The following is a 27,846-nucleotide window of genomic DNA, read 5'->3' on the forward strand; positions in this document are numbered from 1 at the left end:
TTTGTTGATATAGACAGCAAATGTCAGCTCTGATGTTGGTTCAAATTAAATTGCAAAGGAATGTTTGTATCAGAGAGATATGCAGTAGTCAACAGAACCTTTTTTTTCTTTAATTTATTTCTTACGCCTGTTATTGACTTATAAGCAGTGAAGATTCTGGACCTTAAATATTACTAAAAGTATTTATTATAATGGCATATATCAGAAATATGTAATGTATTCCACTAAACCCTTTGATATTTTGGTGCACCTCCTACATTTTCAAGCGTTATGGGGTGTTTGTGACTTAATGTATCTTGGAAGATTAGGAACCATTTTTTATGCCAACAAGACTATTTCTAAATTTATTCCTCTGTCCATTTCTGCATTCTGTCATCATATTTACATAAAAGTTTTAATCAACCAGTTATGCATTGATCCTAACAGAAAGTGGGACAGTTTGTAACATGCAAATTGAAACAATGTACAACATTTCCTTAGCTTTTTGAGACTATACATAACAAGTTATACCTTTAAAACACAAAAGCAGACAGTTGACTGGAAATGTGACTTTCTTTTCAACATGATTTTATTAAGAAAATAAGTATAAAAATATAAATATAAAACAGTATGACTCAGCATTCAAACAGCATGAAATCAGTGTATGACACTTTCCTACAACATACATTTTCATTATATGTTACACCTATATGATGAAATGAATTCACAGTTTGACAAATAAACTGCACCAACCATTCACATGAACATTGCTTTTCAAACAGATAGCAAATAGTATATAGGATGTCCATCAATAAAAACACTTTGTACATTTACAGTATTTAATGGAGCTGGCTGATAAAAGCCACTTGACTCCTTCCCTTCCCCACCCAAACCAAGTCAGTACCACTGAACATTGATAGTATACAATACTACTATCTTTCAGGTTGATTACAAAACACATTGTCCACACCATTGTACACAAAAATCCTAAAATTTAAAGGCATCTTTACTGATTATGACCAAAGACAGCAAAACGTTGAGATTTATATTATATCTCTATTTATGAGAAAAAAAAAGATCAGCTCAGTTCAAGTCTGGGTTTCTATTTCAGCATCCACATGTGGATGGCAGGGCAGAGATCTTTGTCTGAGTGCTTGTGCATGTACACCCACATTTGTACGTGAGTCAAATAGACAACCAGTTGCTGGCGAGCCAGCTAGCAAACTAAACAGACAGCTTGATAGATAGGTAGGTAGACAGACAGTCAACTAGCTGGCTAGCTAACTAACCAGACAAACAGCTGTCTGACTAGCTAGCTAGCTAAACAGACATTAAAAAGAGTTTGGAAAAGAGAGACTAATGGCTTTTTCTAGGTCTCTCTGTCAGGACTCCTCCCTATGTACATCTCTGCCAATTTTTTAAATTGTGGTCCCCAGTTGCTGAGGTAATCATAATCCTGGTCCCCCTCTGTGGCAGCAGACTCCAGTGAACTAAGAGATTCTGCCAATGAACCACTGCCCTCATAAGCATACGTAGCAAGGGAGTCATAAGGGGGTGCAGTGGGGTCTGAATCGTTCTCCTGAAGTCTCCCATTTATGAAGTCTCTTACATCCGTGTTATCCTTTATTGGTGATGTTCTCCGAAAAGGAAACAGCATTTCGGGTATGATGTCCCTGCGTAGCTTGTTAGCATCCATCACCTCTGGGTTGCGCAGTGTGCCAATATCAAAGGCCTGAGTGTCCTCCTCTCCTCCTCCTTCATCATTGTAACTGACAACGTTGTCTCTGACATCCTCTTTGGAGATGATCAGAGGCTCCTTCTTCCTCTGTCTCCTCAGGGCAGCAAACAGCACCACGATCACTGCACAGAAGCAGTAGGAAAAGCAGAGAGGAAAATCGCAGCATCAGATATGTGCTTCTTAACATGTGTCATGCATTGGGAGAGGGGGGGGCAAAAGCACAGAGGGGAGGCACATTTGCTACCAGTAACAAATCCCTAACTCTGCCTTAGGCATTCACCTTCTATTATTAAAGAATCAGTGAAAAAAGGTTTTTCTTCCATTTTCCGCTGAATGGCACATTCACTTTATAAAATGCATGGTGGTTGAAGGATCCGTTTTGATACTCTTCGACAAGCATCCTCATATCTCATCTCAGAGGGTAAAAAACTATCAGAGAGTGCAGAGTGAGCATATTCTTAGAGTGACACAATGTGGTAGCAAGTTTTAAATAAACCCATAATTCTTTATATATACAAAAAAAAGGAGGCAACTTCTCACTTTATTTAGCACAAGCAGAAATCCTGATTTCACTTCACTTCCCCTCTTGCTTCCTCTCCTGTTTTTGTCATCACAGCAGGCACAGAAGATGTCTACCTGCCTCCCACCTCGGTGCTAATTGCAATGCCTTCAGCATGGGTTTAGATACATTTGGTGATGGCCGTTAAAAGGAATTATTTAGAATCATTTTCGAGTGACCACTGCATGATTTTGGAGAGCAAAGAGGCCTGCAATGAGAAGGACCAGATATGGCAAGCTATTCCAGCTCAGTGCCTGCCTATCACAGTCAAACAGAGGTGAATGAGACAGTCTGTCAGGGGTTTCAAGCGCGAAAAGCTTCAGATAATGAGCAGATGTCATGATATTTTGCTGAGGAGAAGGGCAATAAGATTAATCTTCAGTTCACTTGATGTGTTGTGGGGATCTGCCTATTGCTAGACACAGAATTGTATATTTAGAATAACACACTCATTTATGCCTGAACGTAAAAGTGCAGTTTTGTTTATCTATTGTTCTTACTGTATTCCCTTCAATAATTATCATGGGATTTTCCTTTCACAGTATTTAGTAAGTCTAAAATCATCCTGCCATGTGGTATACTTGTCCATGCAAGCTAATATTCAATGACAAGAACAAAGCCATCACTTATTGATATGCTCTTCACCATTGGCCCCATGTTTCTGCCTTTTTCCAGATAAAATGATAGACGCTGTAGTTCTTGATCTCTGTATGGCATTACATACTACATCAGATCCTGAGGGGGGCAGTGGTGCTGCTTTAGCTCGTTAGGAGGGGACAAGCAACCTACTTTCTCAGGGAAACTCAAACTCATGTTAAGAGTAAGAGATGTACTGTTGTGTCTATAAAGAGGCCTAAAAACCATATTGACAGGTATTTCATAAAAGGGGCCTGCTTTATCACTGACTGAGTTTTCTTTTTCTTATTATTCATTTCAGAGTGATTTTTACTCTGTGGTTTTACACATGGTTGCAAATTATCTTATTTTGCCAATGATCAGTGATTCCACAATACCATTTTGAGTTAAAAAGCACAAACACAGTCTTGCTGGATAGCTTACTTCTATCTAACACTCCTGATGGACTCAACTACTCAGCTTCAGGAAATATTGACCGTGCAATGATTCAGAGAAACTCAGTCTGCGTTTGAGAGAATGTTGATAATTGTCTGATGCAAAAATGATGCTTTGTAAAAATCAAACATTCACTATTCACTCAAAGCACAGTGTTTTTTTTTTTTTTAATGATGGCTTTATTCAAAATTGTCTCTTTCTTAAAGGCCCTTCTGAGTAGAAAAAAGTCCAACTGTGTAAGCATCAGTCGGCTGAGCATGTCCAGCTTGAAGATGAAAGAACAGAACAGAACCAGCTAACAACAAATATAGAGTTACTGTTTTCAGTGAGTAAAGGTAACAACAAAAAATAAAAATAAATAGAAATAAAAAATCTTTCAATTAAAGTGGATGATTGCCAATCTAAACTGACTTACATGGGCCATTTGTGGCAAATGCATGTTTTTGCTAAAAGGGTTTTCATTAGACACATCTATGATTCAACTTTTTTTTTTCTTTTTCAAATTTTGAAATTTATTTTCTTTTTTTTTAAAAGTCATTATAAATATTCACTATTTGGTATTCATTCTTAAGCCACTGATTATCAGTACTATGAGACTGGACATGCCTGTGGATCCAAATGCTTAATGTTGTGGTAATGATAGTGTTAATGCATTGAGATACCAAACTGCTGCAGGGAGACAACTAGCAGAAGGACTTTTTTTATAGAAACATTTTATTGACTGCAGTAAGATGGGAGTCCAAACTATTAATCGATGTCCTTTTTCGAGTGATAGACTTTGTTATGGCAGAGATGTACCATTTTCCCCCTCTATTTCCCTCCATGTGGGTACTCGGCAGCATTTGCTTGAGCAAGCCAGGTCACTGTGGTTCATGTTATTGACTTTTGTACCCTTTATTGGCTGTAGCATGATGGATGTGAAAACAAAAAAGAAGGAAAAATCACTCCAATCCTTGTGGATTCATACTACTTCAGTATAACCAGAGAGAGATTACCACCTATTCTAAATTTTCACTATTTTATGTTAAATAAACAAAGAGCAGCTGATTCTGATGATGATTCTGATGAGGATTTTCTTAGTAATGAAGGGAGATGTAACTAAAGAGGTGCATTTCTGGAGTTTGTCACTGAAAAGATGGTTTGTGAAAAAGATCTGTTTCAGGATGTTGCAACATCTCCATTAATTTCAAAGTACTAACCATTTGCATGTATTTGCCTGAAAAGTAATTATCCAATCATAGCCATTATCCCGTGCATAGTTTTTCTTTCTATTATTTATTTATTTATTTTTATTTGTTTATTTTTTCATATTTTTTATGTTGTAGGATAAAACAGAAGGCCCATGAGGGTAGGATTGATTAGCATGTTTGTGAATGCTAACATGCAAAAAACAAAAAAGAACAGTATCCATAGCTTTCCCTTGTTTAGCACAATTCTAAACACAATTGTGCTTTTGTGATTACCAAATTGGTCATTAGCCAACTGTTATTGTGCAGACCTCTTGTCACTAGAGTCTAGTGTATTCCATCAAAGGTTTGTTAATGATCAACATGCTGAATGTGGGGTCTCAAATCCCAATGGGTGGCAAGTTGAACAAAAAGGAAAAAGAAAAGAAGAAAGGCTTGGATTTTGTGGATTGCTAAGCAATTAGTTCAGAACCTCAAAATCATTTTAATTTATTGTTTGGAAATCTTGACCATAATGCTTATGTCTAGAAGTCACATAGAGCTGATGAAATACCATCTTTTATATGATCTTTGTCTCCCTGCCTTCAGGAAGTATATGGACACCTGATTTGACTTGGTTATCATTAGTTTGTATGCTTTAAGAATTCTATTATGTTCTCCTGATTTAATTATGGATGGTCAAATGGCCCTGGTTTATAATGTTGGCATATAAAATAGAGATATTCTTATAACATGTCGACACAGTTTATGTCGGCATACTGAAATTTCTAAGCACCGCCCCCTTTCGTTATGGTCCTTGCCTGAGTGATGCCTCTGTATGCCTGAGTAATTATTCATTTAAATAGACAGCACAAAACTTTTTTTTCCTGACCACTGGCCAATGAAACACATTGATCTGCAGCTCATTGGTTCTGTTCTTAACTGACACCAAGCTGAACCAATCAGATGCTTTAAACTTCTTCTGACTCTGTGCCAGTGGATGCAGCTACCTGTAAGAACCGAGGAGAGAAAATGGAGAGGACCCTCAGAGAAACTGTACAATTTAGAAATAAATAAATACAAAGACGCTTCCAAATGGCTAAACATGATTGGTGTGTTTGCTACAGCAGGACCTTTATTAGCTGCAGTGGATGATGATGATGATGGTAGAAGCTGTGGTAACTGGAGTGCTTTCACATCTCTGAAGTTTTGTTTTGATTAAACCCAGTAAGTCTGAGCCATATGAGCCAGTTAGTGGTGAACTCACTAGCTGTTTGCAAAGTTATGATGAAGTGATGACATGTCAATAGAAACAGCTATTTTATTCCATATATGGTATTACTTGATGGCATTAGTGTTTCCAACAGGAGAACAGCAGGTTATCTGGTTATGTTCACTGGTTAACTGTGCTCACTGGTTAAAGCAGCAGATCTTAATTGTAGTTCTTTGTCGTCATGAACGAAATCATCTTATTGAAAGTGAGAATATTATTTTTTAACTATAATTCATCAACATTAACAGTGAGTCAGCAGCTTTCTTGCTTTCTTTATTAGCCTGTTTATTGGTTGTGGGCTGATAGTCAGATACTTTTGGGTTAAAATGTGTTAGAAGCAGCCTCTGAGTAGGTGTTAATAGATAATATACAGAAACAAAACATGTTTTAAGATTTTTTTTATTATTATTTAGACTACACATGAGTCCATATGTTAACAGTCTTTGTATCTTTACCAAATAATCCAATAATTCTAGACCTGACTGAATCATTCTGTTTAAAAATCTCCATTCTGTCTTTAGTTGAACTTGGTTAAGATAACATGTCCAGGAGAGAAGAGCAGGCAGTAGACACAGAGATACTGTTTCTACACTTTGTCCCGATTTATCCTGTCTGTTATTTCTATTTTCTTTCTCATCAAACACAAACTAGAAAATACTTCTCTATTATAAATCACTGTAATGGAGTATAGATTTATATTTTATTAACAAATTACAATATTGGAAGTATTCAACATGTTTGCACTCTGATTCCTGCTAACTCACTGCATGGCCTTGGTGGTTTTAAGGAGCTGCACCATTGATATTTGCATTTAAGGGAGTGCATAGGGGCACAAAAAGATGTGGTGTACATAAATGTATATGGGCTGGTCTGGGCCAAAATGCAAGTTCTGATTTTTTTTATTATATTTATTTGTTTTTTGCCAGAGGTACAATTCAAAAATGACTAATTTAAAAGTTATTGCAGGATATAAACAGGAGATTGCTAACAAAGAAAAGCCTCAATAAGATCCAAAACTTCAGCATTTCAGGTCTTACCCTAAAATATATTTTTTACTTCATCCTGGGAAACCAGCTTATGGATGATTTGTTTAGCAGCTTATTCCCTTTGTGAATGGGGTCAGGGACACAACCCTTAAATACAGTTGCCAATGAAAAGATCATTCAGTCCAAAAACATCTTAAAAGTAGAAACTAGACTCTACAAATGAACTAAGACCTCAGAGTAAGCAAAAAAAATCATCACAAGAATGACTACAGGGTTTATGTACACATGTTCAGAGGCATGCATACACATGCTGATTCATGAGGGACTTACTGAGAAGAATGATGACACAGAGCAGAATGGCCACCAGAGCTCCAGTTGTGAGGCCATCTGAGAAGGGCAGCACCTCTGGGCTGCATGACTGCATGTTTCCACGGCTGTCACAAGCACATACACGCACAATCAGTGTACTGGTGCTGCTCTGGATGGGGTAGTCATTGTCCGAGATCACTACAGGCAGGAAGTACAAGCTCATCTCACGCCGGCTGAACCCTCCCCTCCTCGTCAGGATATTGGCAGTGTTATCTGCAGAAAGATGTGGATGGGCAAATCTTGTCAATAACGTAACGATTTGGTTAGTTAAATTCTCTGATAGAATCGTAATCGTTATTTCCTTCCTCCTCTTTAATGTTTAGATGGCTTGTAATAACCTTGCTTGAATATTTGCAGTTATTTAGTGGTCTAACTAGCAGTTAAACAAACAATAATTATATTGGTAATAACCCCTTATTGCTAAGTAGCATTTAAAAAACAGACACAAAAAATGCAGACAAATATGTAGAACTAATATGTCTATTTTGTTTCTTAAAAATCCATACAGACTGGTTGTTTTTGTCTCGATCAGGACTATTGTAGTGATTTACTACTACAGCTAAAATAAATGATCTGAGACTATAAAGGGGATAAATAGATAAGTTGAATCCAACTCAATCAAACAGAAAGAAAAAAAAAAAAGGCCATGCTGTCTTTTGACCATCACATCTTTTTGGACTGATCAGTAAATATTAATTACATATGGCTTTTAGTTCATAAGATTTCTGATAACATTTTGGTTGGCATTTTTACATTAGATCTTACCTTCTTTGTCCACAATAGTAAAATTTGGGTTGGTGGCACTTATACTAAAGACAAACTTGTGTCCAACTAGGGGTTCATCCGTGTCAACAGCGCTTATTGTCTGGATCAGCTGCAAAAAGTACAACAAAATTGAAAGGTTAGGCATATAAACAATTAACTTCTACTAGCTGGAAAATGTGACATAAAACTGAACTGATCCACTATTAATCAGGGTAAATAAAGCTTTTATGAGACAGGAGTGCATTTTATAGATCTCTCCTAGAGATTCTGATTATTACACTTTGTGTTCACTGTGTACTTTTATAACTTTGCATTGAAACATTTCATCCATGTGCATCACCTTGCAGATATATGAATAATTACATTGCTATAGAAATATCTGTGAACACTACGACTGTGTGACCTTGCGTTTACATAACTGTTTGTCTAAGTAAATCCTTCTGATATGTTTTGCACATGACGGCATGAATTTCATGTACCTGTCCTGCTTTGACATTCTCGCAGACAAATGTGTCGTAGGACATCGCAAACTCAGGCGCGTTGTCGTTGACATCCAACACCTTAATGAAAACAGGCACTCGAGTTGTCTGACGAGGATTATCTAAAAACAAATAAATGTAGGATTATTGCTTCCATAAGAATGTGCTCTGATCATACATTGCTATAAAGACAAAACAGTAAAAAAGTACTGAAACGTCAGTTACTTATTTCGGTGGCCACCACAGAGATATTGTGCCATTTGGACATTTCTCTGTCCAGAGCTTTCAGTGTTGTGATTGTCCCATTCACAGAATCGATATTAAACAGCCTCTCAAGATCTGTGTGTCGATCAATGGAGTATCTGCAGGAACAACACAGGTTGGCATTAAAGCCCATACATTCATATGACACATTGCAGAGCACATTAGGAGCCACTGTTTGTTGAACAATAAAGTGAAAAATATTTTCTTTTGGAACAGTTAAAATGAAAACTTTTTTTTTTTTTTTTTTTTTTAAGTTCATCTGTCATTGTTTCTGAAAGAAAAATGTATTCCATACTCTCCTTTGTCAAAACCTGCTGCTTCTTTACTGGAGCCTACTCATTTATCATAGTCACCTCTCGCGTTGAGCTGAAATTTGAATATGCAACACAACACGCCATGTGGCATGGGCCGAGAGTGGCATATCTCTGTGTCAGGGACAGGCAGGCGCCATATGTGTGGAATGGGGGCTCTGAGCTGTGTGAATCGATACATCAAATTAGACTCTTTGACTTTGTGCAGAGCCACAGAGGGCTTACATAATTCTGGGAAATAAACAGTGTCTGTATTCACTTCACAGGACCACCGCCATCTTCCACTGGGAAATCACCAGCAGGGATTCATGAATAATATTCTTTTCTTTCCTCTTTCACTCTGACACGTGGCTGGGCTGATGGATTAGATTAAACTGGGTGCGCACATTTTTATCATCACTTTACAAAACTGATAAGAGGAGACTTTGTATATCTACCATGGTGTATTTGTATTTATATTGATTTAGCCCAGTCCATTAAAGCTGGGCCAATGAGTTCTGAAACAATCACATTACTAGAATAACGCATAACACCCACTTTGTTCTTGGGGAAATATTTGCTTTAAAGGCAATTGACTTGTTTGTAAGTTTACTATATAGTAATTACTTTATTCAAAAGGAAATTAGAGAGTAGAACCAGCTCAGTTAAAGGTCCAAACACGTCTCCTTGTCTCTTGTAACATACTTGACTGGCTTGCTGTCAGCATCGGGATCCCTGGCAGACACCACGCCGACGAAGCTGCCAGCAGCCGTGTCCTCATGCACCTCAATGATGTAAGGGTTCCTGGAGAAAACAGGGGCTTCATCTACATCCTCCACCGTTACCTTGACCGTGGCGTAGTCCTTGAATTGCAAACCATGGATGAACCTTGCATCTAAGTAGGTGTTTTTCACCTCCACTCTGAACTCGTAGTCCCTCTTACTTTCATAATCCAGTGCCTAAAGATGAAAGAGCATCAGAGGGAAAGCTGTAGACTTTTCCATAATAACAGAACGCCTCTAGGATTTTGCTATGCATTTCATTTGTCTGCCTTTATCATTCATTCTCTAAATTCGGAGTTGTAAATCCAAGTCAGGAATACTGATGTTGAAGATCTTAAGGGAAAACTAAAAAGAGTTCCTTGCAAAAGACTCTTTTATATTATTCATTTTACAGGCTTATGGTATCTGATTTTACACTGCAGTTCAAAAATAAATTCTGTCATATCTTTCTTGCAAGAATAAATGTTTTTAGGGGGCATTTCCTGATCTAAAACTTTGCTGTTCTGTCTTCCTACTGGTTTAATATCTTTTATATTACAGTAAGGGTAGAGATTTTACATATGAAGAGAAGATCAAAGGGCAGTTGGAGTTCGATTTAAATTAAAATATGCAATGCATTTGGCTTTGGTTTAAAGTCAGTAAAGGAAACAAAGATGTAGAAACACCAATATTACGGTTTTTACTGGAAATGACTTTTGGTGTTGTTGGGAATCTGTCAAAGACAGGAGAGCAGATAATTACTGTTTCTAAACATATCACCGCAAGAAGTGTGATGTCTGGTTGCACTGTCACTTCAATCATCTACTAAATACATGAATGCTAACTTAAGTTGTGTTTGATACTGAATGCAAACTACACAGTATGCTGAAATACACATAAAATAATACTGTCAAGCACTTGGCATACTTTTTTAATTACGATGACTCCCTCTTGTGTAGTTTGGTCAGTGATGATATTGAATGTGTCATGACCACCAACTATGCTGTACTCCATCTCAGCATTATGGCCCACATCTGGATCATCAGCCTTGATGCGGCCAATGGCGCCACCAATCTCTGTTGACTCCACAGCATTCACCCGAAAGGAATCTAAACACGACAGTGAATGAAGCAAATTATATCAGACTCACCTGCCAGTGAGTTTTCTATAATTAGTACGTGTAAAGGATTTTTCTTTCGGAAGGTGCTGACAAGTGCTCTTCATTGTTTAAAAGGTTATTAAAAATCAATACGGTTATGATGAGAAGGGGTTTCCTACGGTTTGCAAAGCGTGGCGGGCTGTCGTTGACATCAGACAGGGTGATGCTGACTGTTGTGGTCCCTGAGAGCCCTCCCATCTGCCCAGCCATGTCTTTAGCCTGGATCACAACCTGGTAGTTTTCCTTGACTTCCCTGTCCATGCCAGGGAGGGCTGTCTTAATGGTGCCTGAAAGAAAATCACAATTATCCACATTGCTGCATTTTTATACTGCATGCAAGTTGTAGTTCTGTTTGGTTTCAACGGTTAAAGGTAAGGTTATTGTTTCTAGATATTTCCCATTTCACACAGTAGACCCAGCTTTTTTAAAGTTCTTATATAATAGTTATTTCCTTTTTTAAAAATCACATTACTTAGATTAAAGTTCTATAAAACAGTTTGTAGCTATTGAATTTTTATTATGAGATAAATACTTCTCCGTAGCAGTAAATGCTTACAAATGGAATTGGCATTGATCCCCCTTTCAGTTGTATCTCTTGGTAAGACTACAAATGAACTCATTACCCCAAATATCCGATATGTCTAGTTGTAGATGATTTGTATCAAAAATGCTAATGACAGGTTTGAAATGAAACATGTTTTAGTTTAAAGCTTTTGTGACTAATGGATAAAATAACTGGAAAAGCCAATTAACATCATTTTAATAAGTACATACTGGATTATTATTATTATTATTATTATTATAAATATTATTATTATTACTATTTAAATATATGTTTTAGGATTACAACCATCACAGAAATTTTAAACATGGAACTCTTCCTTAACCCAAAAAGTTAACAAGGGTTTTGCATATTTAACACATCCTATAGAAGGTTTCTGTGTAATGTCATCAGGTATGTGTGCAAACAGGGGAATTATAGTATTTTTGGAACAGATGAAAAAGTGGTAAAATGCACCACTTGACAATATACGATGGATAATTTTAATCAACTTGGGGATTGTGTCACAAATCCCAACGGCAGCATTCTCCACGGGGTTGACTTTGTGTCTTCAAATGCAAAAAAAACCTGATCCTGTGTCAGATTAGATTTTATCTCCTGTAACATCACAGAGAATTTCTACATTTTTTTTTTCTGTGTGAAAACTCTGGGCTTAATTACAGGATGTGCATGATCAGATATGTCCAACCATTTGTTGTCAAGAATGAGCTCAGAAACTCATCATTTCTCAGCCGGTTTTATTGCAAGTTTGCACGACTAAACAATACTGATAAATAACAATACAGGCTAATTAATTAGGTCCAGCCTAACATAAAAATGGTGAACTATAAAATCCAGGTATTATCATTCAGATATATTGTGAGGTTGAATTTTGATGTTCAAGAGTATCTTATTATCAATAGTAAAATGGTGTCTAGAAATTTAGTTATTTTATTATTGATGAATTGAAGAACAGTAAATGCATGTTTATTTACAGGACTTATTAGCATGTTGAACCTCTGAACTGCAGCTTTGTCTCCATAATGTGTGCTCATGTAATCTTTGTAAGCAAGTAACCAGTCTATTGATATGTTCTTTAAATGAAATCATACTGACTTAATTAAGATGAAAAGTGCTAAATATCTGATAATTTAATTTAGTTTTCATTTCAAAAGATCTGTTTGCATAACAATAAAAACACCATCTAAGGGATCCTGCTGAGTTTGGCTTACCATTTTCAGAATCCACAGAGAAATAAGGTTGTCCCTGTAGGATGCTATAAACAAGCTTGGCACTGTTCCCATACGTTTGATCATCAGCATCAGTGGCAGTTACTGTGACAACAGACGTACCTGCAAAAGAAAAACATGCAAAGTCAAATTTAATTGACTGTGATACTCAGTCCAAGTCATGATCAAGAAACTGAGTCAACATATTTTTGTTTACTTTCAATTTGCATGGGTTGGCTGCAAGCCTAAGAGCAGTTTTTAGCAGTAGCTCAAACAGACAGCTTATAAAACCAGCAGTGCTCCGATGTTACTCATGTTTTTAACCGGTAGCCAGTGACTAATCTCTAACTTTCATGTGAAACCTGAGGCTACTGAAGTAAATCAAATTAGCAAGCCTAAAAAAAAGAGGAAGAAAGAAAAAAAAGATGCCGAGGTAGCTCCAGCATGAGGCTGAAATATGTAAATGAAAATGGTACACTTGCAGTCTGTGGCTTGTTTTGTTCTAGCTATTCAGTGACAGTTATTGCTTTGTCTAAATAGATTTTTTTTCTTCTTTGTTGTTTTTTTTTTTTTTTCTCTCTCTCTCTTTTGATGATGTGTCACTGGGCTGTGGTTGGTCTGTCACATCATCTGTCATTGCCACAAAGTAATGTTAATGCATGTAACATGTCTGTTTATTCCCAAAGGTTAGATTTAGATTTTTAAACTGGAAGAGTAAAGAAGACTTCTACCAAAGTAAAGATAAGTATTGAGTTTTTTTTTTTTTTTTTTTTGACATTTTAACGTTTTCAAGCTCTTGATCATCGCTACATTAGACACAGATTCATACTTTTTTTGTTAACTTTGAACCAGCAGTCTCTTTTTGGAAAATGTGTGATCCGTATAAAACAGCCTCACCTTTTACAGACACCAACACGCATGCATTGCACATTATGCAGTTATGCATAATACAGATGCCTTGTAGTGATAAGTGCTTGAAGATATGTCATTTGTGTCTGAAAAAGTAAAATGAATGAACATCTGAGCTCAGAAAAAGCTTAGATCCTCTCAGATATCCTGTCATTGAAATCACTTCCATATTAAGCCCAGCTTTATCCACCCAAGCGTTTCAGTAATGCCACATTGGAAATACTGTCCTTGGCATTCAGGAGACCTCTGCTGTGTCCTGGTCGGGTCTGACTGGCTCCGTGCATACTAATGAATCCTTGAACATCTGTCCCACTTAGTCCCAGTACTGATAGTATAAAGGGGTTGATGCTGATTTTTCATGGCTGGATGGCTTGATAAAGCAATGTGTTCAGTTTGAACATGTGAGGCAGTTTATTAGTCCAGAGATGAGTATCCGTGACCCTGACCCACCTCTTTACTGAGTCCATGCAGCTGGGAAATCTAAGGACACCGTATTATGAATTCCAAATTGACTATTATTTGGCATATAGGCAATTGGGTTTTGATTTACCCTTGATTGCTCCCGTGTATTAATTTGTGGTTGCATAATTGAGGGTTGATTTCAACTTGAATGCTTTATTTTCATAGGCTTTGTTTATATGCATGCCTACTGATTTATTTATATTACTTGAATTGAATGAAGTGCAATGAAGCAAATACTTAATTGGAAAGATTGACAATCTAACCTTTCAATATTTCTATTGCCTATTAAAAATGGCAAATGGCAATACTTGTTATGAATGCCCAATGAGTCTGACCAAACAAATAACAGTCATGGTATAAAAACAACTTTGAACTACTGAAGTGACAAGTTAGACCAGTCTGCTCGCAATTACAGTGGTAAAAAGTATTTTGCTACATGTTGCTAAATAAATAAGTTATTACATAAAAATACATTCATTTCCCCGTAAAATTTAGGTGTCTTTTTTTAAAGAAAATGACTGCTAAAAAAAGTTCAGAGATTAAATGTGTAAAACAAACAAACAAAAACCATTAATTGCTTCTTTATCAAATTTTAAATTTGGCCATAATAACAAAAATATTATGTTGGCAACAATTACAACCAAACCTCAACATAATGGCAAGCACGTCATACGAAAACAAACAAAGAAAAAATCACTAGAAACTTTGTTTCACACATCTCTTACAAAATAAAATGTAAACACTTCCAAGGGTTAATTGCAAGTTTGTTGTCATAGAAACCACAATAATTCATTGTCGACTAAAATGCTTTATGGTAAAAAGAAGAATTAAGAAAATACAAATAAAAATAATAATAACTATATAAAATGAGCAAAACTAAATTTAAAAAATCAGCTCAATTCAATAAACATCAAAATAAAAACCAAACAAACAAAAAAGTACAAAAAATACATCAATGTTTTGGACAAGAAAAAGGCAAAATAAACAACAAAAAAAAAGAAAACTGTTATGATTTTTTGAAAATATTTGCATTTGTCTTTCGGTTTTTGTTGTGATGTTTTGGATTTCTTTCTTTTTTTTGCCTCTTTGTAAAATGATTTAAAATAATATTAACCAGATATGTTTTATTAAATGACGAACAAACCAACTAACTCAGTTTTTAGTTGAAACCAAAGCCTGAACTTACCAACTTCAGACATTTCAGGAACGCTGGCGAAGTAGATTTCCTTTGCAAATTTTGGTGCGTTATCATTAATGTCATGAATTTTTATGTTGAATTCTGTGTCAGGCTCCAGCTCTGCATTAGTGTTCCTGTTCAGAACTTTTGCATGGAGTGTGTACATTGCTTTTTCTTCTCTGTCCAGCCTTTTGGTGGCGTGGATATCTCCAGACTTCTCATCGATCAGAAACAGGGTGCCTGCCCCGTCTCCAGTCAGAACATACTTCACAGTGCCATCTCCTTTGTCCATGTTGGAGTGCAGCTGAAAATTAGAAAGATTTGTTAAGTACATGGGAATAAAGCGTACTGTCAGGCCTCTATGCTGTTTCTCTTGTTTTGTATTGGGTTTCTGTCATGTTCTTCACTGTCATGTACTGACAAAAAAGCAAACAACTCAAGCTGTGGTGTACATTATTCCTTGTAACCAATGGCAACTATATATATATATAAAAAAAGTAGAAATTCTCTTTTAAAGCTCAGTAACCAAACATGGTACCCTACTGCTAAAAATTTAATTTGTTGGCAATACTAAGAAAGAAGGATTTCAGATAGAATTTTCTAAACAAGTAATATTTTCTTTAGAAAATTCAGAATTTTCTACAAAGAAATTCTAGATCCCCAATGATTTTCAGATCTTCTCTAGATCTCCACCACATTTTACCACACACTCACTAAAGGAATCTGTCCTTGTCTCTGTACAGAACACTCTCTTTGCACCCACAGTGTCAAGTGTGACATAGACCATTACTCCTGGTCAAATTAGTTAGATTTTTCTTCCAGATTGTGCCTTTGAAAAATGATGAAAATCTGACCTACAGCAACAATTGCTAAAATTAGTCACCTCTGACCTATCCATCACCTTGAAGTGCCTCGAAGTGTCACAAAGGAGTAATGGCGGCATGCTGTGACAGACACTTGATTCAAGCTCATTACTGGGCTGGATCTGTCAGTGGATATATTTAGAGCCTAAATGACAAGAAGTTAGGGACGCAGAATGTACCTCGATAACTTATTAATATTAATGCCCGCATGCTGAGAGGGAAGTAATTATTTTTCCTGCAGTTGGAAAAGCGATGTCAACAGTACAACTGAATGGAAATCTGAAATGAATTGCCAGAGAGCTAGCTTTCTCAGGAAAAATTCAAAAATGGGGACGCATGTGGAAACAAATGCTGTCAAGTTCAAATGAGCTATATACATAATATTTGGCATTACAGTTGAAAAGATTTTCATGCAAATGAACTCCATTATGAAAGTCTATTAAAGAGGCATCTCAGTCAGCTTGAATGTTCACCATTCTTTGTGAATTTGAATTCTCTCTCTGTAGCTGTAGGCCACTGAACCAAGGATTTAAGGCACGTTATGAATGTGAAGGCTCCTACTCCAATCGATTATGAATGTGTGAATGATGAAGTAATTTAGGCAAGCCATAGAATGTTTGTATGAATTTTTGCATCCAGATGGGCGTTATATATTGGATAAATGCATTTCCTTTCTTCAAAAATGTCATAATTCCTCATCTTTTCGTTGCTTGGGCACTTGTTTATGTAGCATGCACTGACTATAGGTCAACTCACTATGAAACCCCCTAATGACTTTCACTTTTTAAACAGGCTTCTGTGCTAACACTGTGTTAATTAGGTCAATACAATTTCAGACCATAACAATTACATTTTTTTTCCCCCTAAGCTTTTGATTATATCCTCCACTAGCTTTAATCTGATCATTACCATATTTCCCAGTCTTGGTTGGCAATCCCGTAAACCAGAATCTGAGACACAAAAGCAACAAACAAGAAGCCCTCAAAGGAGCCTATACCTATGCAGACAGCTCCCTGCAAGATAATAGGAATTTTACAGTGTTTGCAGGACCTTGTATTTTTTTCTTATTTGCCTTAGTCTAGATGGAAGCCCGTAAGCCCTTACCATGCACAGCAATTATTGAATGTCTGTGTACTGTTGCCCTCTTAATGATAAGGGTAAAAACACTTTTCCCCTGGCCATATAGATTTCTGACCGAGTTTTGCAGCAAATAAGGAGAAATTGCAGAGGTAAACAGTGCTAGTATGAGATAATATGCCATGCAAAAATAACAGAGCTGGTTTGTATCCTGTATCTTGTGTATCGGTGAGGTGCTGAGCTTGGATGTCTCGGAGCAAAAATAAATAAATAATGCAATCAATGTAATACATCTATTCAAAATGCACAAACCATAATAAATGATTGTATTGTGTTATCTAAGATGAGGGATAAATCTAAACCAGCTACTACACTTTGGAGAGAGAGGGGGGGGGGGGGGGGGGGAGGCATTGATCCTTTCAATGTGTGTGATGCAAAGTGTTTTCACGCAGCTCTTGCAAAATAAGATGTTAGCACTACCGTGGTATATTTGCAAAGACTTAGTGTCTTGCCTTTCAAGGCCAAGCAGCACAAACACAGCCTTTTCAAGGCCTTACAACAGCAGCACAGAAGAGAGCCTTGATGAGTTAAATCGCCTTCCACAAACACTGAGGAATTGTCAGTAAAGCAGCAAAATCATTGGCAATTCTTGTCAGGTCGCTGGTGAGCATTGCTTGGTGCTGCAAAGAGGAGATAGCAAAATAGAGTGCAGAACGGATACAGAATAATTACTCTTTCTTCGCTCTGCATGCGTCTTTTAAGACCTTGGCTACAATTCTTTATGACTGGGGCACTGTACTTTAATGTGAAATATGCAGGTTAAAGTTGCAGCTTACAGTATCTCTAATGTGCTTTATATTTTCCGTTACTTACACAAAATTTATGCATGGAGGTATTGAACAAGGCCTTGCAAATTCCCAAGGCTCTTTATTGTTCAAATATTAGCACAACAAAGTGAGCTACCTTGAATATTTTAATTTAGGGCAGCACATTTTGTTTACAAGGTTCAACACAATGCAGTGCACCAAGAATGTAATAGGATTTAGCTCACTTCAAACACACCACTCCAGTGCTCCTGAATCCAAAGTTTGCAGTTGTATTGCTCAGCATTGCAAGTGTTCACACTTCACAGCCCTGCTTAAGAAGTAGGGCACCACAGCTGCACACGGTGAGTGCTCACACTCACTAATGGCCCTGTGATAGTCAGTTAAAATGAGGTTTTGGTTTTCTGTTAAACTCTTTTTCCTATGCACTTGCATAGGACAAGAGTGGGTCATGTGTTACGGTTTTTCTCAGAAACTTAATATGTAATCACATGTCTCTGCCATTCTGTAAGGTATTAGTCAGCTCTGTTCAGTATGCTAAGCCTCAAAGCAGTATGTCTATTAAACACCGTGATAAGTGGTGTGACCTGCAGTTATTCAAGAGCAAAAGTGCACTTCTTCTTTTCAGTTAAGCAAAAGCCTACACATGAGTGTGATTGTTCTTTACATCAAATTTCATTGCCATAATCAAGAAGTCAACCTCAAGTGACAGTGAATGTGTATAGGCTGATTGAAGAGGTTTGATTGAATGTGAAATAAACAGGATTTTGAATAGTGCACTCCCAAAGGCCATTTTAAGCAATCTTTATGTGGAAGACCATCAAGGCTATGATGGCTTTGCAGTGTGCATCAGTCCTGTCTTTCATTTTTTTTTCTTCTTTATTTTATGTTGCCTGCCTGTCTGAAATCCTTCAGTCCACCATCTTCCTCAATGCAGTTCTCTCTGACTAAACAATTTTAAATTCTGCACAGGGTGAATTAAATCATTACTGTATAATTTTGGGTCAGAAAACAAATAGCTATTTTGCATATTACCAAAATAAACATCCATATGTTTGCCTTTCGTTTATCTCCATCATTTTATTGATTAGTGGAGTTATTATTTTTAGTTGCACTTGTTTTCTATCACAGTATCCCTCAAACTTAACATAAAATTGCTATTGCAGTAATATTCGCTTTACTCACCTTCACATAAAAAATAAATAAAGTAAATAACTAAAGCTGGGAAGTCCACTACCCTCCAAAAATGTCCAGTCAAATGCTCCACTAGAGCTGATCATAGCTGATTAATAACAATATATATTAATATTATTATTATTATTATTATTATTATTAATAATAATAATAATAATAATAATAATTATTATATATATATATATATATATATATATATATACCATTTGAAAACATTGAATTAAGTGTTGGGTAGGATTAAATAAAAAAAAAAAATTCTATTAAACTAACCCTATAATACATTTGTTTGAAAAAATACTCATTTAAAGATTATGGAATAACTATCAAATGCGAAGTTTATTTTTAATAAATGGATGTTTCTTTGTTTTACCCTAGTTTTAAAGAAAGTTTTTGTTTCTAGTGTTGCCTCTGTCATGCTCAGGATGGGGTATTTAGTCAAAGAAATGTTCCAAGCAATCCATTTTATTTTGCTTAGCGACTTTTTATGGATTTGCATTATATGAACACAGGTATAGTGAACTGCAGTAAACTTGTTCATATTTTGATTAAATTGGACTATATCTCTATACTATAATGGTATAAGTTTTGTTGTGAAATGGCAATCTTTAAATAAACATTTATTTAAACTATATGAATGACAAATTCACCTAGTATTGGCTATATTCTTAAAAAAATGTCTGGAGATGTCTGGAAAAACATCTGTGTGGATTCCCATTCATACTCGGAACCATCTGGGAAGTCCTTTGTAATATCAGTGAGGCACCATGAAAAAATAATGCCATATGTATTGCAGAAGCATTAATCTATTATCATCACAATCACACTTCAGTCATTGGACCGACGAATGGCAAAATTGCCTTTGGAAGAAATAAATAAATAAATAAAAAATTCACACACACAAAAAGAAGAAAAGGTTTAACCCTGGTAAGATGGATTCTTAGGAACTGCAGGAATCCAGCTGCTTTGGCGGGATCAGAAAATGGAGGCATGAGCCAAAACTAGAGTATGCCAACTGTAGGAGGCGTCACACCATGTTCTGAGCGACAGTCTTTAAAACATAAATTAGAATGCCTACAGCACAATGTTTCTTCAACTCATATAACACTAAAACGTTGAGTTTAATTTCATGTGGACTTAAACTTGATTTTTATTCATGAATCTCTTCAACAACTTGTTCTGCCTCCCTGCCAGAGAGACTGTTGCTAAAACTCTAAAATTAAACTGATGGGATTAGTGATGCACATCGCCACAGCTTCTTCTGTAAAGCAACAGCAGCATGTGTGTGCCCCATTCCCCCCCACCAGTAATTTATTACAGCCTCATGTTTTTCTGACAGTTTAATAGTGAATGATATTGGACACAGGAAGCGTGCGGAGCTGGTGAATGTGATTGCTGTCATGCCACAGAAGTTGGGTGCCAAAAAGCATCAAAGAGTCGGGGTGAAAAAAGCCACATCTCACCAGTCACTGACGTGTCGCCGGATGGCCCCATTTATACTTAGCATTTGCTGCGCTGCTTTATCACATATCACTAAAGGTGAATTTCATTGGCCTTTTTGATGGATATGTTTTCTTTTTCTTTCTCCCTTTCTCTCTTTTCCATTTACTGTTTGCCGTTCCTTTCTTTTCAACCACATCAGGATGATGGTTTTTGCAAAGAAGTTGTCATATCCCCCCTACTCAACCTTTCACGAGACACTTGTTTACTCCAGAGAATGAGGTGTGTGATGAAAGCGAGCTTCTTCTGAGAAAATTGGCTGTCGACAGTCACCTCATTTCCCTCCGAGTTGATAACTGTAGCGTTCCACATCACGCCTGTCTTTATAGTGCTAGCACGGGTGAGCTGAAAGGAACTTCTCTGATCTGGTTGAATAGGGCTGTGTTGCATTGTCTCCAAGTTGCAAACTCTCTGGAAGAGGAGTGTCTAGCAGTATTTTCTTTTTCCTTTCATTTTTAAATTTGGTCTGATTCTGGCTATTTTCTGGTATTGAAATAGTAAATTTTGGACTTATTTGTTTGTTTGAGCCTTTTCTTAAAAATTGAAGCCTTAAATATTTGTTAGAAGCGCTTCTATGAATACAGTGAATTAAATATTAATGTCACACTTATGTTCACTCATGAAGACATTGTCAAAACTTTGGTATGATTGTATTTTGCTATATTATTTCATATTGACTTCTCAGTGAGGTTTTATGAGCATATCCTCACCATTATGACGAAAAAAATATATATACTTTGAATTTAGATCAACAGTACAGTGTAAAAGTACCCATTTTTTTGTACTTTGCTCAGCAGTAGTTCTCCAGACTGTCTGAAAGTGTTTCAAAGTTTTCCTTTGGATATTTTCTCCTTTTTTTCCTCTCATTTTTAGTGCAGATGTTGTAACTTAACATTTTCAGCAGAACATGTTTTTTGTTATTAAACCACTTAATATTGACCTATAATTTGTTCAATCTTAAATAAAGTTCCAAACTCAAGGAATGAACCAGTGCTGTGTGTACACGACAGATACCACAGCAAAGACTGGGACTCCTCCCCAGAGCCTGGACCTCAGTATCATTAAAGTATTGTTGGATTATCTTGGCAAAATTTTGCCAACATCCAAAGAAGATCTTATAAATGCCATTCAAGAAGTCCAGAGACATTACCAGAAAGATTGAACGACGGTGCTCACAACCAGTATTGACCCTTAACACACTAGAATGGTGCTAACTATGTTTTTTGTGTAATATATCCATTTATGTTATTGTGTGTTTGTGTGTAATAAAGACAAGAGTGGTAGTTCAAGACTTTTGCACAGTACTGTAATAATACATTTTCCCTGTGGATTAAGAGTACTCTAGAAAGCAGATGAGACAGCATTTGTTTTCACTCATGTGTATCTGATAGCTCCAGTTAACTATCCCTGTAACAGCCAGATATTTGGCAGCTCATCCATCTCCAGCCAATTACATCTAACACTTCTTCAACAAGCTAAACCTTCTATAATTACTCTGCAGGCAATGTGTTTGGACGCCTTACCTTGCCGACATATTGATGGTCATTTCCTGCATATTCCTCAAGCAGAAAGAATTGATTCCACATCCATCCACGTTTGGAACGCTGAAGAACCTTCCCATCACTCTCTGGCATCCCAAACAGATTCCCAATATTCCCAGGCATGAAAGGACGGGCAGTACTGGGCCACAGGATAGAAAGCATCAGGAGGAGCAGAGCTTGATTGGTTATCATGGTATCCAATCAACTGAGGATCGTCTGGAATGACTTCAGAATTATGGAGAAAAGCTTCTGAGAGGATGAACACTGGAAGGCAGTGTCAGCAGAACAGACATTGTGTTCCTTTATTGATGTCCTTTAGATCTGTGTGGAGAGGAAACTGCAGTTAAACGGGGATATCATGACACTTCATGGCACTTTACATATCTCTCAAAATCTTTGCATGGTAGAAGACACGAGTGATGCAAAAACAACAGCATGCAGATTACAACACAGCAGTACTGTGAATATAAATAAATTATTTCTGTTTGTGCTTTATGAGGGCAGCAGCTAAAGCAAAAATGTAATCACAGAAAGGGAATGATTTCCATGTGCTTTTTTGCTTTGGAAGATTAGCATGAAAGTGTTTTAAAAGCAGGAGCTTTTCCAAGATCAGTAGATATTAGGTTGAATTTAAATGTAGTCATTCTGAGACAAGAATTAATGAAGTGACAAGTTTTAAAATCAGTTTAGAAGTCTACAAAATGTCAAATGTTCACTAGACAAAAAGGACAATACATGCATTTATTTATTTTTTTTTTTTGATGATAACTTATTAGACAGACTTGTAACAAAATGGAAATTGGGGCAAAAATACTTTTGGGTAAAAAAAAAATTATTAAACAATTTCATAACATCTTTTCATCTCAGAGGCAGTCATTTTTCAATTGATACACACTTTACATTTGTCCCATTTTACTTTTAATATTCCTTTGACATCTCATCAAAATCATATTTAATTTCTAGTTATTCCTCACAGCCTACCTGGGATCTATTTGTTGAAACGTCCACCTTTTTAAAGGCTAGTAATTTTAGTTTAGTATGCGTGTATAATTAGAGTGAGCAGCACTTCACTAATTATTAGTTGCATTAGGCAATGGATGTGCTTCAAAGCCATTGAGCATGTTTGAAAAGCTTAATACATGTGTTTCTGGGAGCAGAGTGCTTCTGACACGAGGATGAGACACAGCCCCAGCGTCCCCTTTACAAATGCAGTTGCTGTTTTTTATGTCTTTCTTCACACTCACTGTGCACAGCTACAGAACAACATCCACCAACATGTGGAAATAGATTGTATTGCTAAAGGGAAGTTTTCTTCTTTTTTTTTTTTTTTTTTTTACATCTCTTCCATCATCCCCCTTTCACACTTCCTTACGATTTTGGCTCCAGTTAATTTTTGCAACCATTTCTGTTGGGAAATTTTATTGATTTTCCACCCTCTAGGATGTTATGATGTTCTCTAAAAGAGGAAAATCTATACAGGCATGAAGTGATTGCCAAAACCACCAAAAATTATCCCCAGGTAGCTGTCAGGCTTTGTGCTTCCGATGAGCTACTTTGCTTTATTGGCAGTCTTCCTACAATTCTTCACCAAGGCGGTGTCCCCAGCAGGACTGGCCCTGATAGGTAATTTGGGTGTGCATGCATAATTTATGGTCTTTTAGAAGTTAATCCTAATAAATCTTTCCTCTCTTTCTAAAAGAACCAATTTAGTAGGGTTCCCATATAATAGCTAGAGTACAAGTATTATCCTGACAAGCACTTGCTGTTTACCTCAGGGAATGCTGTTGTAAAGGCACATGCAAGTCAATTCCTCATCCTTTTGTTGAGGGCTTTTAAATAGTCTGTTATGTCAATGGAGTAAGTTGCATGAACAAAGACTCTTCTACTATCTATGAACAAATGGTATTATCTATCCACTGATTGAAGTGTAGTGGCTAATAAAAATAACTGCAATGTTAAAAACTAAATATGTAGCTAATGAGATATCACTGTAAAACATGACTCATTATCTTTATTGTTTGTATTTCAGGCGGTTTAACTCAATTAAATTTTTTAATCAACTTTACTTCTTTTCACATAATAACCATGATCACAATAATATTGAGTGAGTTAATTAAAGTTATTTTTGTATAAACATGTTATATAATACATGTTGGGTACCATAGATTTAGTTAAACTGTCCTAAAACTTTCACTAATCCGTATAGACCTTATGAAACCAACTATATGCTAACAGACAATGTAATAAAATCCAGAGAGTGATGTAAATTGCTGATTGGTGCCAAGTTTTTCACAGTTATTTTCTTGTATGAAATGTGACATAAGTGTGACACATGCATTACAGATATCAGGAAGCGCTGCCTTGCAATTAATCTAGTCTGATGCTTGTGATTGCATTTTCTAATTATCATTCCAGCCTGTCCTTGAGTTTTAATAGCATTCTGGATATTAATCTTTGATGTGGTGCGCTTATTAAGCATTAGGCCAATGTTTCTTTGCAGAAATCTTCCAAACACTCCATTAAAGGATGAATGAGCATGTTGAGTCCATGCCAGATCTTATAGACTCTAGCTGAGTTATCTCAACTTATTCAGCCTATTAAATAGTGGGGTGTATTTTAAAGAAAAAAGAAAAAAAGTTGTTTATGATTACATTAACTAGTTGGCTGCTTATATGGCTTGACATTAAAACACACAGATGTTAAGGAATCAAATTGTTAAATATGATTTTAAGGCTGGTCTAGGGGTGTTATTCTTAATCTTGGCAACATACTGGCTGGCAACAGCTCTGCTCTGCTCCATTTTTCTAATCTGCAAATTATACATTCTTGTTTTGCTGAATAAGAATATCTTTGATCAGATATAAACGAGCTGTTCATCAGGATATGCTTCCTCGAAAAGCACAGCGTTGCATATTGCTCAGTATGAATTTTCATACATATGCATCCCAAAACTGAGCATGCCAGCTTCTCTAAAAAAACTAAACTGAGCTCTGCAACTAAGCACTTTTGTGGATTCTTAGAATTTAGGACAATAATCACAGGTACAATATGATGCAGAAGGTTGCTTAACCCCCCCTTTAGAGGTCTTGGGACTATAATAAATTCATATTTCTCTTCACATGAATGATTATTAAAACTATAAATTGACTTTTAGGATTTTATCTTACTGTAAACCTTATTTGTACTGCCAATATAAGGTGGATATTACTGGGGTTCTTCCATGTTTTGATAAAAGTATTAAATTCCAGTGAAAACAGATTTCAGTGAGACCTAATCTATAAAAATAATATAACAATAAGAAGTTCATAAAAAGCCTGGCTCGTTCTGGTTGTTCATGATGTAATGCATTGATTGCAGTACTTCTTACATTACACTGTATATGATCATAACCATAACGGTAAATACACACTTAATTCATTCACAGATGCAGTGTTACATAAGGGTTTGGCAACATAATTAAGTTTCAACTATTGAAAAAACTCCTACCACTCTCACAAATACTGACCTAGTTTGAAACTACTGGCTTTCGAACCCAATTTGAATTCTAGTCTTTAGATTTGGGATGAAGGAATTCATCAAGTGCATACATTGTGTGAGTTGCATGCATACATGCAGAGAGAAAGGCACTCTCTGGAAAAGATGCACAGAAAGCTGACAAGGTCATGAAACTACTGTCAGGATTAGTCTTGGCCATCTTTACGTACTTAGTTTTGCCAGTTAATGATGAATAAATTCAGCATTTTTTCTGACAAAAACTAACTGTGTGTGTAAGGTGTGTGTAGAAGCCGGTGTTATTTGATTGGCAGTTTGAGTGGCTTCAGTGATTGCCTGCTGGTATTGACAGACTTGCACGGACAGAGTATAAATCCAGCAAGAGGGGCGTTGATGCACCAAGATGAAGCACCTGTGCAAACCTCCACTTGGTGGAGCCGTAGGCCTTCCAAAGTCGGCCTTTGGTGGCTGCAGTCTTTGGCAAACCTCAGCAAGCTTTACTCATGTTTTGAAATCCTTAAAGCAATTTTGTGACACAATGCACACTTCCTTGTTAAAAAGGAAAAAGGGTTGAATGCTGAGATTGAGGGGGGGTTCTTTCTTCAAAAGGGAATGTTGAAAATAAAAAGGATAAAAAATCTAACCTAGGTATTATTCAAGAAAAAAAAAAAAACGATATAGTTATGCTGTTGTGAGGGTCTATGCATTTTACCAGGGTAATAATAAAGTCTGTGCTAAAATTGAAGCCAAACCAAAAAAATAAAAAATAAAATAAAAAAATACACACTGCTAGATGATTTAAATTAGTTTAAATGAACATTACTTTTCATATACTGATATTTCTTTTTTTCTTTTGCTGTCTTTTCTGTTCTCACACAAAAAAATGTTTTTTTTTTTTTTTTCAAATAAATATTCATGTTTGAACCTTTAAACCTGCTGTGCTGATGCTTATGAGAGCCTCTTTATCTGTGTGGGAGAATGATTTCCACCGCTTTTCATTTTAATGCTGAAAGGTCACTCCGCATCTGACAATATTTCAAGGAGCATGTTAATGGCTAATTTGCACTAAACAATAATGACATTACATTGATGACCTGAAGCGTGCCATTAAACCCCAGTATATCACTTTGGCGTCTGTAAATAAGGCAGCTCACTGAGGACTAGGCAGCTCGAAAAAAAAAACAAGAAATAGAGAGTCGCGTCTGGATTAAGTTTGTGCGTTGGAGTGCATGTACATACAGCGTAACACTGTTGGCTTCTCGTCTTGTAGTGCTCAAACACCCTGATAAACACCTTGAAGCGTTTTTAGAGATATGAATGGTACAGCGCCTTTCCATCAAATCTGCCTGTAGCACACTGCAAGTAAGATTCTTCCTCACTGCCTGTCTGCAGGCACACTAATACACACACAGCTTGGCTTAGATGCTTGAAAAGTGCTTGTGCGCACTTGCAGAAAGTCGTATATACTGCACGTGTCCACTTAAACAGGTGCATACACCTGCCGCACACATGAGCATGCACATAGGCATGTGGACACATCCGTGGGTGCACAAGACTGAGTATCTGGATGTAGCGAAATGAGAGATAAAGTTAAGTATGATCATTAGCAAAAACGCCCGCCTTAAAGTTGCATCCATCCTGTCATACAGTTCTCATATGGATGACGAATAAACATTAAGCCTAATTTATCAAAAAAAAAAAAAAAATTGAGAATATACTTGGACATTGCTATGTGGCATTTCTGTCATTGTCAATTACACCTTACATATGCATCAACCTGAATACTGATGCACAAATTGAAATTTTTCTAGTAGCTGTTTTTAGTTTTTTTTTTTTAAGTTGCAGTACTTATGTTTAATATGTCATCATAGCTTCATTACTTTGGCTGCACAATGAGCAGTTCATTCCCTTTGGAGTCTGAAGCCAGAAAAATATAGATTTACTCTAAAATATTAGGAAAAAAAAGCCCTTACCTTTGGTTTTCACAGCTTAGCATCCATCTGTGTCATTGGGTGCACAGTACTGTGTTCCTACTCCTTAGCAGTGCTTAGCGGCGGAGAATCTGACTCCTCACGGCAGTGCTTACATTCCAGGACTGACAACAGCACAGCTGGTGCGAATGTGTATGGGACTCTGTCTGTGGAACAGAGAGTCTCCCGCTTCCCTCCCTCACTCTTTGCT

The 27,846-nt window shown here is 36.5% G+C and overlaps 1 protein-coding gene across 1 annotated transcript; it reads right to left on the bottom strand.

Annotated features, from left to right (window-relative positions):
• Nucleotides 1-1,036: 1,036 nt before the first annotated feature.
• cdh10a (cadherin 10, type 2a (T2-cadherin)) lies at nucleotides 1,037-27,846 on the bottom strand. Its single transcript, XM_041968647.1, has 12 exons — nucleotides 27,639-27,846; nucleotides 22,156-22,494; nucleotides 15,187-15,481; nucleotides 12,633-12,752; nucleotides 10,979-11,146; nucleotides 10,628-10,809; nucleotides 9,645-9,898; nucleotides 8,611-8,747; nucleotides 8,386-8,507; nucleotides 7,907-8,015; nucleotides 7,103-7,354; nucleotides 1,037-1,839 (listed from the first exon to the last, which is right to left on the bottom strand). Exons 2-12 carry the CDS (start codon nucleotides 22,363-22,365, stop codon nucleotides 1,349-1,351), a joined length of 2,340 nt encoding a protein of 779 aa, XP_041824581.1. The 5' UTR covers nucleotides 22,366-22,494; nucleotides 27,639-27,846; the 3' UTR covers nucleotides 1,037-1,348.

Source organism: Melanotaenia boesemani, chromosome 18, assembly GCF_017639745.1.
Source record: "Melanotaenia boesemani isolate fMelBoe1 chromosome 18, fMelBoe1.pri, whole genome shotgun sequence".
Classification (NCBI taxonomy): Eukaryota; Metazoa; Chordata; class Actinopteri; order Atheriniformes; family Melanotaeniidae; genus Melanotaenia; species Melanotaenia boesemani.